This window comes from Cyprinodon tularosa, unplaced genomic scaffold, assembly GCF_016077235.1.
Source record: "Cyprinodon tularosa strain WSP-4 unplaced genomic scaffold, ASM1607723v1 ctg754, whole genome shotgun sequence".
Classification (NCBI taxonomy): domain Eukaryota; kingdom Metazoa; phylum Chordata; class Actinopteri; order Cyprinodontiformes; family Cyprinodontidae; genus Cyprinodon; species Cyprinodon tularosa.
In genome coordinates this window covers 206,903-222,434 of record NW_024039512.1, presented here as the reverse complement: position 1 = coordinate 222,434, position 15,532 = coordinate 206,903, and the positions used below count along the sequence as shown (strand labels likewise).

The following is a 15,532-nucleotide window of genomic DNA, read 5'->3' as shown; positions in this document are numbered from 1 at the left end:
CCATGTTTAGCTCGTCAGTTTTTGTTATTGTCATGACAAAAAAGGAGTGTCAATGAAATAGTTTTGTCATCGTTGAAGAAAACAACACTGGTGATTAAAGATTTTTCCACTTATATATTTAGAATAGTCGTGACAGAAGGAAACTTTGAAGGGCTTATTTTTGTCACTCACAGCAGCCTTAGCATGGGGATCCCTTTATGTTGGCGGGTTAATCAGAAGCTGAACTAATGGATCAAAGGCCGAAGGGTTCAAAGTTCAAAGCTGCGGCTCAGAACCAGTGTGGTATGGCTCGGCGGCTGATAGCAGCTCCTTGGCAAACAGCAATTGGGCCTGGCTGTACAGTGGGTAGACTACAACTGGAGAGTTTCTCATCTGCTTCAGCAGGCGGGTTCACAAAACACTTCTTACATCATCGACATTTGATCCTCGTCATTGCAGGATTTTATTGTTTGCAACTTTTTGTGTTGGTTTGTTTTGGAGTTTGCATCAGACTTGTGTTTGCAGCTCTTTTGGCTGTTAACTGCGTCCTTTCACTTGTCTGCCACCAAACAAGACATATAGAAGAGATGTAAAACTTATGGAAGAAATAGCCCTCTGGTCAGATGCAGCTTGGCCTATAGCCAAAACACTAAAGTGGTGGACAATCAGGACAACAAATCAACAAATCAGTTGTAATACTTGTATTTAGTAGTATGGCCATCTGAGGGACAGCTAGTACTGCAAACCTGCTGGAAGACATTGTCTTTCAGTCCAAGGGTTGTTGGTTCAAGACCTGTTTTAGCCTTCCTTTGCTACTTAACCAGTGTTTTGGCCAATGTGACCAATTTGTATTGATTTTTCCCTTTTACCAATATAGATTGGGTAAAAACACTGCCTAATTAGATTGGTTGGTTTAATCAAAAGATTGGTTGGAAAAATAATAATAATAATAATACATTTTATTTAACAGCGCCTTTCTAGACACTGAAGGTCACTGTACAGAAAATAAAACTGAAAAAACAAATACAGAAACATAAAGGCAATTATAGGGAGGGACAAGAGCAATGTATTTACAAATAAGGAAGCTGGAACAGATGGGTTTTGAGTACGGTTTTGAATAAGTAGAGAGAGTCAATACTGCGGAAGTCAGGAAGGAGTGAGCTCCAGGTGTGGTGACAAGTTGAACTGGGGGTACAGTGAGGTGGATGGAGCAGGAGGATCTAAGAGAGCAGGAGGAGGTGGTGATGTGAAGGAGGTCAGACAGATATGGAGGAGCAAGGTTATAGATGGCTTTGAATGTATAAAGATGAATTTTGAATTTTATTCTAAATTGAACTGGGAGCCAATGGAGTTGCTGAAGGACAGGGGTAATATGATGAATAGAAGGGGTTCTGATAATAACATAACTTCCAACCCGATTAAAACCAAAAATTGTGATAGATTTTTCTATATTTGAATAAAAATTGCTATACTTTTCACCCTTCCTGGCTGATGAGGAGGTAATGTAATCAGTTCATACAGGTGTGTTGCGGCAGAGATCCATCTAAAACATACAGGACAATGAGACTTAAGGGGCGATTATGAAATCCACTGGTTTAGATCAAAGTGGCTGAGTAATAGTACCAATATTTAAGAAAAAAATATATTCACAAAAGCTCCTCTTAAGCTCTTCATTGCTGAATGAAGAAGCTTTTGTAGCATTTGTTTTTCGCTTTTGGTTTACTCTGACAAAAGTTTGTATTTCGACTTGCTTTTCCTGAAGCTTTTGTTTCTTTTTAAAATTTCTTTTAGACCTAATAAACACTGAAAGATCCACATCGAGTTTGGTCCATGTAATTAATCATGTGCATCATCCAACAGAGTTTCTGCAGGAGATGGAGCCTGGGGTAAACTGTGCCAAAAAGCTGCGCCTCCACATCAAGCAGGATCCATGGAACCTTCCCAACAGTGTTCAAAGTCTCACACAAACAATTTCTAAATATGTAGAAGGTAAGTGTCCACCTGAAAAGCTGTAAGCACCAAGACAATTATAAATCTACATGGTTTTAGCACTGTAGCTTATCAAATTTAGGCCTTATCTTCAAAGTTTTCAAGTAAGGGCTGCTAAGATGCAATTGTCTTTTTTTGTACACACAAAAATTGGGCTTGTTATGAATGATCTGCATATAAAGTTTGCTGTGTGAATATTAAGATTTACAAACCAGTTTGGTTCCATCTGTCAAAGTTGCGTTTTCTAAAAGGCAGTTAAAGAGCGGCCATAAAGGAAAGATGAGGTTCAAAGCCATGGAGGTGGATTTATAGTAGTATAAAAAAAATAATGATAATGTGAAATACTCTTTATAGCGCACCTCGTAGGCTGTCTCAAAGTGCTACAAACCAAAGTAAAAGATAAAACTAAATCAAACCACTCTTTTTCCACAGTTATGTTTTATCAAATCGAGGGAATAACAATTCCTTATTACAACAAATAACAGCTGCACATTTATGCCACTTGTTTCTTTTCGTATTCCTGTAGTATTGTTATTTTTGGCAGTCGATATATGTTTACATGTGCCCAGGATCACCTTCTGTCCTCTGGCATTGTACCAATGACACTGCAAAAAATAAAAAAGTTAGTAAGTAAATTTTTCTCAGAATAAGTTCAGGTAAGTGAGAAACTCTGAATTAGACAGTTTACAATGAAAATAAGAAAAAAAAAACAATCAAAGTTCAGTCTCTTGTTTCAAGTGCATATTATCTAATTATCATATTTTAGGGGAAAAACCACTTTCTATAGGCAGATTATTTTACTTTCCTACTCAAATGAAGGGTAGATACACTTATTTCAAGAAATGTATACACATTTCTAAATTATTGTTGCAGTGACAGATTTTTTTGCATGTCAGTTTGCACCTGAACTTTCATAAGTACTTAAAAAGACACTGAAACTGCTACCACAGTTTAGTTATACATTTAAGAAAATCAATTTGCAAGTGGTAAATATTTACATTTGAATATCCTCTATCCATGACTTTGGTCATTAGAATATGATCTGTATATTGATGAAGGCATACTTTGAGAAAAAAGGCTGCAAATGCTATTTGCTGAATTGCAAACATGAATCACTCTGCACTTTCCCCAAATATTTGTTCTACACTTACAAACACGTTTGCACCTATTTTAAGATGCATAAACCCCTTGAAGATCAGGTCCTTGGTTTCAAAAAGAAATGAACCAACAGACCTGGCTTTAAATTTCATGTACTTCAATGCTGTTAACAGACTGTTTCATCAAGAGCTGCTCTGCTCACTTTAAAATGTAAACCTATACCCATCCTGGGACCCATAAACTGGATCCATTAAGCTGAAATTAAAAGATAGCTGAGAATTGTGTGAGATTATTTAATTTTTGCCTAAAAAGAGAGTATTTATTACCAGCAGGAGGGTTTTGTTTTTGTTGACTTGCTGACTGACTGCACACACAGGCACAATACCAAGCACTAACAGCCTGCCACTCGACACTCCTGGGAAGGGTGAGCAGGTCGCCACAACTGAGAAAACACAAACAGAGTTATTATTAATACATCTCACAAGGCTGGCATTTTCAACAGCGTGGCCTCCTGTTTTATAACCTGGAGTCATTACTGTAAACAAATATGGATCCACGCTGTTATCTTTGTTTCTGCACATTGTTTTCTTCTGGCCCTCCACATGTAAAATAAACAGATGTTAATCTGGAACTGTGTTTTTCTGCATTAATTCATAGGGTCGAGGGGATCTAGTGGGCCTTTGAACTTTGCTCATACTGTTGAAGCTGTACACTTTTTTCATGTTAGCCATTTAATTGCCTTTAAGTTCCCACTGATATGCTTTTATCCTGTTTTCAGAGGTGAAGACGCGACTGCTTCTGGTTCTGCTGCAGTATACAGGTCTGTACCACTGTCTTTGGGAAGGATGACATTTTTGCTGCGTATTAACACAGAAATTCATTTTTCCATTGAATACAAACAGAATAGTAAAGTAGACCTCTCTCAGTGGAGAGTATCATGGTAGATGTTCCAATCTGAGCTGACTTTTTAAAAAGGTAACTGATGTATGTAATAAGTTGAAATGTTTACTTTCCATATTCATTTCAGTTGATAGTATATCTCTTGTATGAGTAGATTAATCCTTGAAGATATATATAAGATTGAGCTTCTCATCGACACTATGCAGCTCTGCAAAAACAAGGTTGAATTTGCTGGATAGCATCAAATGTCCACTGTTAAGCTTGGTGTAAAATGTGTGATGCTTTGGACCCCCTTTCTGAACAACCAGGACAGTTTAACCAAAAATCTTGCCGGCTCAGCTCAAAATACTAAAAATATGTGATAATTTGATCATTTTGCTAAACATTGATCCAAAACATAAGGACACATTGACACAGTTGTGTCTGGTCTGTAAAAAGGGGTTCTAAAATGTTCAGACAGTTGGCCTATATGTTCAAGCTAGGATTTATTTATTTATGTACTTTGATCATGTGGTTATGCTGCAGGGAGTTTTTTAAAGTCAATACCAATAGATATTGATCATGCTGCACTGTAGATTGTTTTATTATGTGTCTGTTTGTTTGTTTAAATCTAGCATAGTTATAATACTGATATTAATTATGAAGTACTGTAGCAGTGACTAAGGTTAATAAGACTTTGTATATGTCAGTACTGGGCAAAAAATAAGAGCAAAAAAAGCCTTAATGTGAACAAAGTAAAAACACATTACTTGGAATAAATAAGAATGTCTTTGATGTCTTTGTAAGGTTTTGGATATTGTATCAAAATTATGAGACAGTTACTATAAGGCTTTTTTTTTTCTTAAAAAGATAACTGAATTGATATATTTGTGTGGTTTTTTTCATTGATAGTAGCCAATGCATTTACTGATTCAGTGCATACAGTACCTTAAGCTTTCTATTGATCTGTGTTTTATGCTGCAATGAAGAATGTCAGACACTGATAAGATTTATGCATTACCTTCTACTTACCTCTCATTAAGCAGACAGCAAGCGCTAAAAAATGTAGCATTTAATTAATTTTCTCGCTATTTAACTTAAGAAAATGCAATAAAGCATCCAAACAATCTTAGAAATCTTTGCTAAAAAGTATCAAATCATTTCTCAGACACAAAACTACTAGTTATTTTTGCTTTATTTAGTCTTAGACAGTGTGTATCTCCCTGGATATAATGCAGGTCATTGATTTCACCTTTTTCAAGATAATTTCTAGTAAAATGTTTATGCTTGGTAACATCAAACTATTTAAGATGGTCTTAAGCATCCTTATTTGTAATTTCCTATTAGTGATTTTTTAATCTTAGTTCTGTTTTCAGTTCGCCTCTCTCTGCCTACAGTTCAGTCCTTTTTTTTCCTCTTTATGATGCATTTTCCTTTACTGTCTCCCATTTCTGTAGATTCAGAGATCCAGCTGCGTCGTGATATGGTTCTCTCTCAGTCTTTGGTTGCTGCGGTTTGTGCATTCTCAGAGCACCTGCTGGCTGTCCTGAACCAGGTCTGTTATACTGAAAATAAATCTTTCAGTATTAAGACAGGTTTTACTCATGTTGCCCTGAGTAACTGAATTATTTATGGCCTTTTATTTATTTTTTTTTTTTTGCCAGTTTAACAATGTAGGAATAGAACTGGACCAGGACTTTCCAGATCCTCAGGAGCTCCAGGAAACGCAGGAGGCCAGCCGTCGGTGGCTGGAGCAGATAGCCAGCGCTGGCCTGCTGCTTCACTTCCAGTCACTCCTGTCTCCCAATCTGGTAAGCTGTCGTTAACAGCAGCTAAGGAGTCCGATTGTATACAAATAATGATTTCGTTGCCAGCAACAATAAGGTCGATGTATCACATTCAAGTTCATATATCCTCTCTGTGCCTCATGCAACACCTCATAAAACTAGATTGCATGCATTATTTCACACCTAATCAGTTGATTTTTTTTGTTAGGCTTCCTTGATACTCATTAAGCATTTAACAGAATTTCTGTTTACTTTCTGAAAAACAATTCTTGGTGCCTAGCGATATAGAAAGTAAAAAAGATAATTTATATTTAATTGCTAAACAGTTTTCCCTGTCTAGAATTAAATCTACAAGCAACAAAGAAAAAAAAAAAAACACCAGAAAAGAAACTAATAATAAATGCACTTAATGTCCTGCTTTAAATCTCAGTAAACCTTACACCTACCTGCAGGATTTATTAGGCATTGATCATAAGAATGTAAACGATGAGATCTTCCAACCTCTATTACTGTAGATGTCTCTGCTCCAGCACACCTTAGTCAAACTATGAGCCATTATCAGGAGTCTGCATACTTCTGCTGTATTCTGAGCAGTTTTAAGCTCCCTTTCTAACCTGTTGGTTTTAGATCATGTGAATTTTAAACGTTGAAAGAAAAATGCACACCAATATGAAGTGACCAGTAAATGGATTTTCCAACGCATCACTTGGTAGCTGGATACGCTTTCTGATGTGCTTCTTGTTTTGTGAAATAGTCCTGTAGAAGCAAAAGGGCCTTAATCCTTCACTGCCGACATGTACAGCTCTCTGTATGGGGTCAACGGGGACAGGAAGAAACAGAAAGGAGGGTGAAAGAGACTTTGAATTAGGAAAACAAGAGGGCCTGCTGCCGTGACCAGAAGCAGATGTGTGCTTGTTTTTGCCTGATGAGCGGACACTAAAGAGGAAGCTCGTAGTCCCCTTCATTTGGAGATGTAAACAAATGCAAACAAGCCAAAACAAACATGGGACAGAAAAAAATATCTGTAAACAGCTATTTCTACCCTAAAGCCTTTACAAATTTTTGATAGTTGCTAATTAAGCCAGACGTTCTTAAAATCTTTAACTTCTGCTTAATTCACCGTATCAGGAAATCTTTCGGACCGTTTTTTTTTTATAGAATTTTCCTGCTTTTAAAAGTTGGCTTTACTCAGCCATTATATCAGAGCCATAATGTGGCTCTAGTGCTTTCATTCTGGAAAAAAGAGATTTAGAGATGAAATAAGGTTGGGCAATATGTAACAATTTTCCAACAAATATTCATCAATCCAACAAATGGTGATGGACGATATATTTCCTAGCGTGTCTTTTGCACCGCTGTAATATTGTTAAACACCTGCGCTCGCTGCTAAAACCCAATAGATTTTTTTAATTCATTATTTTTTTGTTTATCTGAATGTGCAGATTCAAGCAGACTAAAAGATTGTTTTTCCGTTAGTTTTCTTCGATAGAAAGCGCAAATCTTCACTGCAGGACAGATTTTTCCTTATCTGGTTTTTTTTTTTGTTCTTTAATTTAGTATTTTTGTGTTAGAATCAAATCCATAACAGATGGAGCAGTTTGTAAACATACACACACTAAAAAAAACAGCTCGTCTGGTTTGGTTTGGCTCTTTCTGTCGTAAGTAGATAAAATCGCTGCTGCACGGTGGAACTGGGGAAAAAGCTGAGTTTGTGTGTTCCTTTAAAAACAGCATTATCTTTTGTTGTTTTTTGTAGGCTGTGTCTTAACCTGTACGTCCCAAAAAAGAAACAAAAATAGCTCTTAAAAATAAATCTTTGAAGGGCTGAGTCTATTGACGATGGTCGATAGATTCATCCACTTGACCAACCTTAATATGAAACTGATATTTACAGATCATGTTTTTGAAGAACGTTCTATTGCATTTGCCAGATGATACTTTAGGCTTGAAGAGGGACTCCTGTAAAAGAATAATTCAGTTGTAAAAATGTCTTCCTCTTCAGACTGATGAACAGGCCATGCTGGAGGACACTCAGGTGGCATTGATTGATCTGGAGAAGGTCACCTTCTACTTCCAACAATTTGAGGGCGAACCAATGGTTGCAAGTATGCAGCGTTTTAACATACTACAGACGAGCATTTTTTTATATATATATATATATATTAAAGCTTAATGTTATGTCTTTAGAGGGTACATGTAGTGTGTGCTGTTCTTATTAACCCCTAACGTTTCTTTTTTTTGTGCCTTCTCTCAGATATGCCCATCTCCTACCAGGTGGAAGGCACTCGGCAGGCCCTGAAGGTCTATTTCTACCTCGAGAGTTACTACTTCACACATTTGCCTTACAGGCTAAAAAATGGAGGCGGTGTTAAAATCTACCCTGTCCTCTTTACACAAGGTAGAGTAAAAGGATTCTGATTTAGGAAAAGACCAAAGGCTGTTTGACAGAATATCAGAAACGGTGAATAACGCTGTGTTTTTCTTTTTAGCCCTGGAGAGCATGGAGGGATATTACTACAGAGACAATGTGTCAGTGGAGGAATATCAGGCCCAAATTAATGCTGCCTCTTTAGAGAAGGTCAAGCAGTACAACAAGAGACTCGGGTAAAGTATAACAGACACACACTGATAGTTATTGCCGCTCTCCTGTTGCCTGATGAAGCGGAGTTTTTCAAATGGGGTATAAATCAAGATGTCCTTCCTTTTCGGTGGGGTTGACTGTCAGAACTCAGCAGCAGCTGCACCTAAAGGTGATTGGCTGAGAGGAGCAAAGCTGGGCATGTCTTGCAATTGGCCGTAAACATACACCCAGCAGGGGCGGCAGTAGCTGGATGAGAAGGCACAGCATGCCACCAGGTTTGGTGCAGAGTCTCTGTGCTGCTGTTGTACTCAGTCACTTTACACCCCACTGCTCCTCCGCACACTGCAGACTCCCCGTGATTGGCCAGGTGCGATAAAAAAAAAAAAAAAAAAAAAAATGTGAGGAGGAACTTTAATTTGTTTAACTTCCTGGGCTGTATGAGAGGGGGGGGGGGGGGGGGGGTGTTCACTCTGAGGCAGAGAGACAAATGTCAGGGAGCTATCTAAGTTTTATCAAATGTGACTTTCTTTTTAAGCTGACTTCCCTTAATGAGCAGCTGAGAGGGTGACCAGTGGTCTCCAGTTTAACATTTACTGCAGCTTTTGCGGGTAATTAAAATGAAAAGCACAGTCCCACTTATAACAGGGCACATCATTGCAGTCTTTTGTTTTTTAAGATTTATAGTTAGGGCAGGCGCTGTGTCATCAGTGCCATCTCAGCATAGATGAATATGGATTCATTAGAATTTATTTCGTTATAATTAATAGCTTATTTGTCATGGTTAAGAGAGATAACTGGATCTCCCAGAACGTACTTGTTAAAAGCTAAACAAATCTTGCATATTGATTTATATTTTTGTGCAACAATAATCTATATCAGCTTTTTTAAATCATTTTCTTCTATTGCTAGTTTTATGGGACTCATATTTTTAGAAACTTTACATTTTATAGCTTTTTTAGACCACACATGTTGATCTAGTATCAGAAATCATTGTATATTATTCTGCTGGGGGAAACTGTGTTTTAATTCTTTAAAAACAAGACAAAATGATTGTGGAGTTAACATTCTAAGGCATCTAAAGCCTCCTATATTAGCAAATATAATAGTTAGTGGTACTAACTGTTAATTAGTCTTCTATGTTCTACAAGTCCCCAGTTGCTTCACAAAACCAGAAAGCTACCTGCTATAAACATGAATACATGTTTACACATGAATAAGTACCTATAGTTGCAAATGTATAGATCCATTCATGTGTGCTGGCATGTGCAATCCCGAAATGCCATGGCTTATTTATCATTAAACAATCTAGCAGTGCTCTGTCTCACTTATAAAAGTGAGATTTCATTTCTTTGTAAAGTCCATTATTAACTAGATGTTGTTGCAAATCTTATGTGGGAAATCTAACAGGCTTTTAATACTCTTCCCTCATTTGACCGTGATGCAGACTGGTGCATCAGGATGCAGATTTAGAGGGAGGGATCAGTAACAATCAGCAAAGTCCGTCACTTAATGCTACCGACATGTTCCCAATGTAATTCGACTTTTAATTTCACGTTACAAATGATGTTCAATTTATGATGTTGCATCTGCATGTTTGTCTAAGTTTAAAAAGCAATTTCTATTGCTGAAGAAATACATTTTAATAATATCAGATTTAACTAAAACTGCTATGTTTTTTTTTCAAATGCTATTAACTCATGAACCAAAATTAAAGTAAGATTATAAGTAAAGTTTGACACACTTAAAATTTAATCCATTTTGTATAATTTAATTGTTTGATTAGTTTGGCTAGTCTCTTGGCTTTGAAGCCTGACCTGGGATCTCTAGCCCCACCAAGTAAAGAGTCACTATCGTCCACAGTGTAAAACTTAAGGTAAATCCACTACCTAGATTTAAGCTTTGACCAATAGGGTGACATTTTAGCTAGTATTGTCAATATTGAATGATAAACAACAAACCAACTTTGCAGAATTTCAGCTGATGGAGTAAACCAAGACTACAGGCCACCTGAGGTGGTGCAACATTACACAGATACGAAGTGGCAAGAGCAAACTGACCAACTCTCTGTTATAGAACTCTGAATAACAACTGATAAGCCCTAAAGCTTCATTGTTAAACACATTGGTGAAGCCTTTGAACCTACTTTCTGTTCTGGGACTATTTGTACTTCAGGTCAACACCAAACTCTATCCTGTTGGTAAATCTAATAAATAGCTGGAATCTGTTTGGCTTTACATTTGTGCATATCTACCTTGGATTGCTAGTTCCTGTATAAATTCACCTGCAATGACAAAAGAAATAAAATAAATTGACAGCCAGGGCTCCAGCAGTAAAACAGAGTAGATGATTCTAACCAGACCTAGGAGAGTGTAGTGGGGGAGCCTAAAGGGTGCTACTGTAGGTAAAGAGGCACACTGGCTGTTTCCCACAGCGCTGCTGGTTTCAGCTAAATGTGCTGCAGCATACTGTAGAGCTCCTGGAGCTCAGTCTGAGTTGTTCAGGTCCTCTCTGCACCCCCGTCTCGTTCACTATTTGCAAAGGATGTTATAGCGGGGGGTGGGGGGTGTTTATCCAGGCAGCAAAAGAACTGATTTCCTGTCCTCCTTAGGATTGACTTCCTTAATGCATCAGTCAGTCATGTATTAATTTACAAAAATAACAAACAGAATAACAAATATCCGGGGCGCACAAACCACAACTAAACAACAGCGTAATTTGATTTTGTATTAATGGATTTCCATGTTTTGAATTTTTTTTTTACCTGTCCTAATGCAAAAATATCAAAGTGAAGAAATATAATCTGTATGTTTGTTTAAAATGGGCAAAAAATGAAAAATTGTGACAGATAGGACAAAAACGTAGGTGTAATTGTTGGCGTCAGCTTAAGCCCATTTTCAGCAGTGATAGGGAGGGAGGCTGGTCACAGGCTGTACACGTTGCCAGTAACCCAGACACACACCGGGTAAACACACTCAAGGGAAAGTTAGAGATACTGTTTGATCTAACAGTCAATTTTGTGAAATGAGGAATAAAGCTTGGATGATCCACCCACAGGGATGACACATAAACTGGCATGTTTTAAACCATTATTGGGTACTAAATAAGTCCTCCTTCCTGCAAGCCAATAAGGCTACCAACTTTGCCACCATGTTTGAGCTTTTTAGACAGAATTTATTTGTAATTTCACCTAAAATTAGCTACAGTAAAGGTTACATGAATCTGCTATACAAGAAAGGTTTATTTTTCTTAGCTAAGAAATTTCAAATTTTTTTTTTTTTTGTGAGGCTTTAAAGTCAAAGATTCTATTATGATGTCTTCTTTTGCTATCAATCACAAAATAGTGTGCAGACCATTTTATAAAATAGGAATATTATTTATAGATTAATTTATTTCAGGTACTAATTTGCTCATTTCATGAATTAAAACATAAAATTGCTTCGGACCTATAAGAACTCAATTTAATATGATAACTTGTACCATAAAGAAAAGCACACATATCTCCTACTTGAAGGTTAGTTTTTATAGAAACTTTAAGCCCCATGGAAATCATCTACTTGCAGATCAAACAGATGCAGATAAACATGCAGATGAAGTAGATTTTTACCTGTTAATCTTTAAACTTTTAGTTTTACATCTTTTTTATTCGAAGCAATTGAAAAGTAAGTAATGTCACCATGATTTTAGAAAAAAAAAAACCTAACCAGAATGATGTTGTGCTCCTGTGTATTTGTTTTAAATGTGGTTAAATCAATATGCTCCCTTAGTTCCCAGTAGTTAGTGGTTTCTCTGTGTGTATCATCACCAGTAGCTTGACTTTTGCCGGCTGCCATCCGTCTTACAGCTGACCACAGACCAAGCAGTGATCTCACTCAACTCCCCGACCTCAGGCACCTCGTTATCCTTGGAGCCGAGCCTGTGCAGTGTTGGGAAAAACCAACAGTCTATACTACTGCCAGAAGCTGACTGACAGACAGATGCATCGCTGAACTGAATGAACTGCAGGGCCATGCAGTTTGCTTTTGAGATACTTTAGGAATATTTTATATTTATAGATGATAAAAAGAAATTAAGAAATTACTTCTAATGTAAGGTCACATTTTTTTCTAAAAGATGTCTGGATTAATAGTACTAAGCTTCCTCAAGTTCCCACTCTCAGGTTGGGTATGGAAAACCAGGAAAGCTAAAGCAGTGCTGTTGGCATGTTTTACCTTTAAGGTAACGTCAGAGGATTTCAGCAAAAAGATGAAGATTACAGAGGGTATGCAGCAAAAAAAAATAAATTAACAGGACCATCTCTGAATGCATTTCTTTGAGGAGATGAATATTAGAAAACGTGTTACTTAAAGGAAGTCCAGTCAAAAAGGAATGATCATTGGATCATTATCTACACCTAAAACAAAAATGTTTGCCGTGATTTAATGAATTTAGCGCTAATCAGTAAAAATAAAATAAAAATGATCATTTTAATCACGATCATTGAGTCCGGGAGCGGCCATTTTTGCCCAAATGTAGTAACACCTCACTACTTCCGGCAGTGACGTCACTGTGTGGTAAGCCTAGGGCCATTCTCCCCGCTTTGCAAGCAAAATCAATGAATGGTGTAATACATCGGGTAAAAGTGAAAAAAAAGTTTGTCATTTCGCCTTTCCGATTCATGATCCTCCAGAGACGGGTTCGTCGTTGGATTGCCAACATGATTTGCCACAAACTTCTGGCCAGAGAAAAAACACGTAATATGTAGCCAACATTTCGAAGAAGGATGTTTTCTAGATGACTTGAATAATAGCGCGATCAACAGCCGATACCGCCCTGTGACGTCACATACCGTGAGGTGGCAGTAGTGCTCTTTGACAAACATGGATGTCTCCGGTAAATCACATTCAAATGAAATTACTCTTAATTAAAAACACTTATCATTTATTGGACAGTGTGTAATAATTTCATATTTAAAGTACTTTCAGTAGATTGAATTCTGAGTATGACCAGACTTTTCCTTTAATCACCTTTTGCTATTATTCATAGGACTTTTCAGGGGACCCATAGCTTTTCATCTTGCATGCTAAGTTGTTATCGATTTCAGGAAAAATTGGAAATAAAGATACCTACATACTGCATAGTGACGAACTTATATGCACTTTATAATATTGGTCGTAAACCAGCAAGTGTCGGCAGACTCATTATGCCTCTTTTTAGTGGATCCACCCCCACCATCAACACAATTTTTTATACATTAAACAGATAAAGTTCCCCGAAAGATATTGGATAATAAAATAGCACACAGCCTGATAAATAGGTGCAATGATTAGATGGTGGCTGAAAGATGATCAATAAACTCAGAGCTCTGTCCGGCTGGTAGTGTTCATCGGCTGGTAGAGTCAAGACCACACCAACCAAGGCCAAGAAGTACAGAAACTAAGACAAGGCAAAAACCTTTAGAGAGCAATAGATCTTATTTGCTATTAGTCAATGTGGGAAACAAATCGACCAATACAGGGTTTTTTAAAGACCATTTAGTTTGACATTAGTCTAGTTTTCAATCCGATATTACTTTCTCTTCCTCCATTTACATAGTAAAAGGACACAGTAACAGCAATATCAAATTAAACACAAACCAAAAAAAAAAAAAATCAAGTAATCGAACAAAACCTAAAAATGTGAACAGCAAATGGAGGGAGCTGCAAACATGCACTTACCAAATCTCAAGGCATGGTTGCTTGATGCACTAAAAAAATAGATGACTGCATGCACATATTGGCCAATGCTGGCACAATAAAATATAAAAAAACAGCTGCTGCTTCAATCTATGTCTGGTGAGGGATTCATCTGATTGGATGAAGAAACACAGAAAAAACATCTATTGGCCAGATGCACAGCTTTAAGTAGCCAATTAAAGACCGGCATGAAGTCACAAGGAAGAAAAAGAAAAGCCTGAATCTTTGGCTGGCACCCCTTTTCATTGAAACACATGTTTTTAGATATAAATTTATGAATACTTGTTCAGTGATTATTCAGACATGGTTCTGATCTGCTTAAGGTCATGTTTAAAAATGCACTAAACAGAGACTGAGTAAAGATGCTCTTTTCGTCTTAGCCTTTAGAACATACACATCTTCATTAAAATGCAGATGATTGTAGACCATAACTCAAACTCAGGTCATTTTGACACTACAGAACTGTACTTGAACTCTGCTGTATAGCTTTTTTTAAACTGAACAGTTGATTTAAATGAGCATATGGTGGAAGTTTTAATCCCTGAAGCAACACTTTGCTGCAGTTAATAATAAAGAGCAACAAGTAAACAAGTCTGCCTGCTTTTATGTCTTAAGAGTCGCTGTGAGATGACAAAACAGAGATGTTTTAGCTGGTTTTCTCTATTTTGAAAAGGCAGTAGTCTTTGGCAGGCAAAGAGTGTCCCAGTTTACTTGATTTCAGAGGAAGGTTGTGAGGCTTTGTTCTGCTTCAGCTCGTCTGAATCTCTCTTTATGAGGCCTGGAGGGCTGAGCTGCTTCCATTTATCACTTCGTTTTGATTCTGTTAATGCATGGCTGCATTGATTAAAGCTCTGTACTTTGTTATGCTTTATACACTAATGAAAGGCAAAGTTTCATCTGATCAAAAATCCCCTCTGTAAAGGTAAAGCAAGGTAATCTGTAGTGCTTCACGAGCAGATAAAGCGACAGAAACGAAAATTGCATCGAACCAAAAAGACACTTAAAAGAAAAATGGTCAAAATTTAGTTACATTTCAAATCTGCATCCAAGAGAAAATAAAAAGCTGAGGCGCATTTCAGTTATCTCAGAGTTTTAGGGGAAAGCTGGAGCAAGCAGTGATGTTTTCAGTCTGAATTTAAGGGAGCTAACAGTTTTATTCTAATAAATGACACTAAAGCAATGTCTAACCTCCTGAAAGCAAAAATAATTACTCAATTTTACAATTTGAAAGTAAATAATAATAATTGAACTTTATTGATCTCCCACCAGATAAATTTTACCTCTGTGTTTAACCCATCCCCTTGGGGAGCAGTGGGCTGCCATTGTGCGGCGCCCGGGGAGCAGTGTGAGGTTAAGGGTCTTGCTCAGGGAACCAGAGTCCAGGCTGTGGGGATTGAACCGGGTGATTGCAACCTTCTCAGTGCACAAGCGCACTGCTGTAACCACTACGCCAAAACTCCCCCAACCTTTGCATCTGGCAATTATTTGAACATATAGTAAGTTAATTT

At 37.3% G+C, this 15,532-nt stretch overlaps 1 protein-coding gene across 2 annotated transcripts in view; it reads left to right on the top strand.

The window, feature by feature from the left end:
* The window catches only part of prex2 (phosphatidylinositol-3,4,5-trisphosphate-dependent Rac exchange factor 2), a 128,676-nt gene that overhangs the window by 88,143 nt on the left and 25,001 nt on the right, over window positions 1-15,532 (top strand). For both annotated transcript variants that reach the window (XM_038270201.1, XM_038270200.1), the window contains exons 29-35: window positions 1,840-1,968; window positions 3,845-3,886; window positions 5,403-5,500; window positions 5,610-5,756; window positions 7,735-7,837; window positions 7,987-8,130; window positions 8,222-8,336. In XM_038270201.1, coding sequence (XP_038126129.1) covers window positions 1,840-1,968; window positions 3,845-3,886; window positions 5,403-5,500; window positions 5,610-5,756; window positions 7,735-7,837; window positions 7,987-8,130; window positions 8,222-8,336 — 778 coding nt within the window. The remainder of the gene's footprint in view (window positions 1-1,839; window positions 1,969-3,844; window positions 3,887-5,402; window positions 5,501-5,609; window positions 5,757-7,734; window positions 7,838-7,986; window positions 8,131-8,221; window positions 8,337-15,532) is intronic.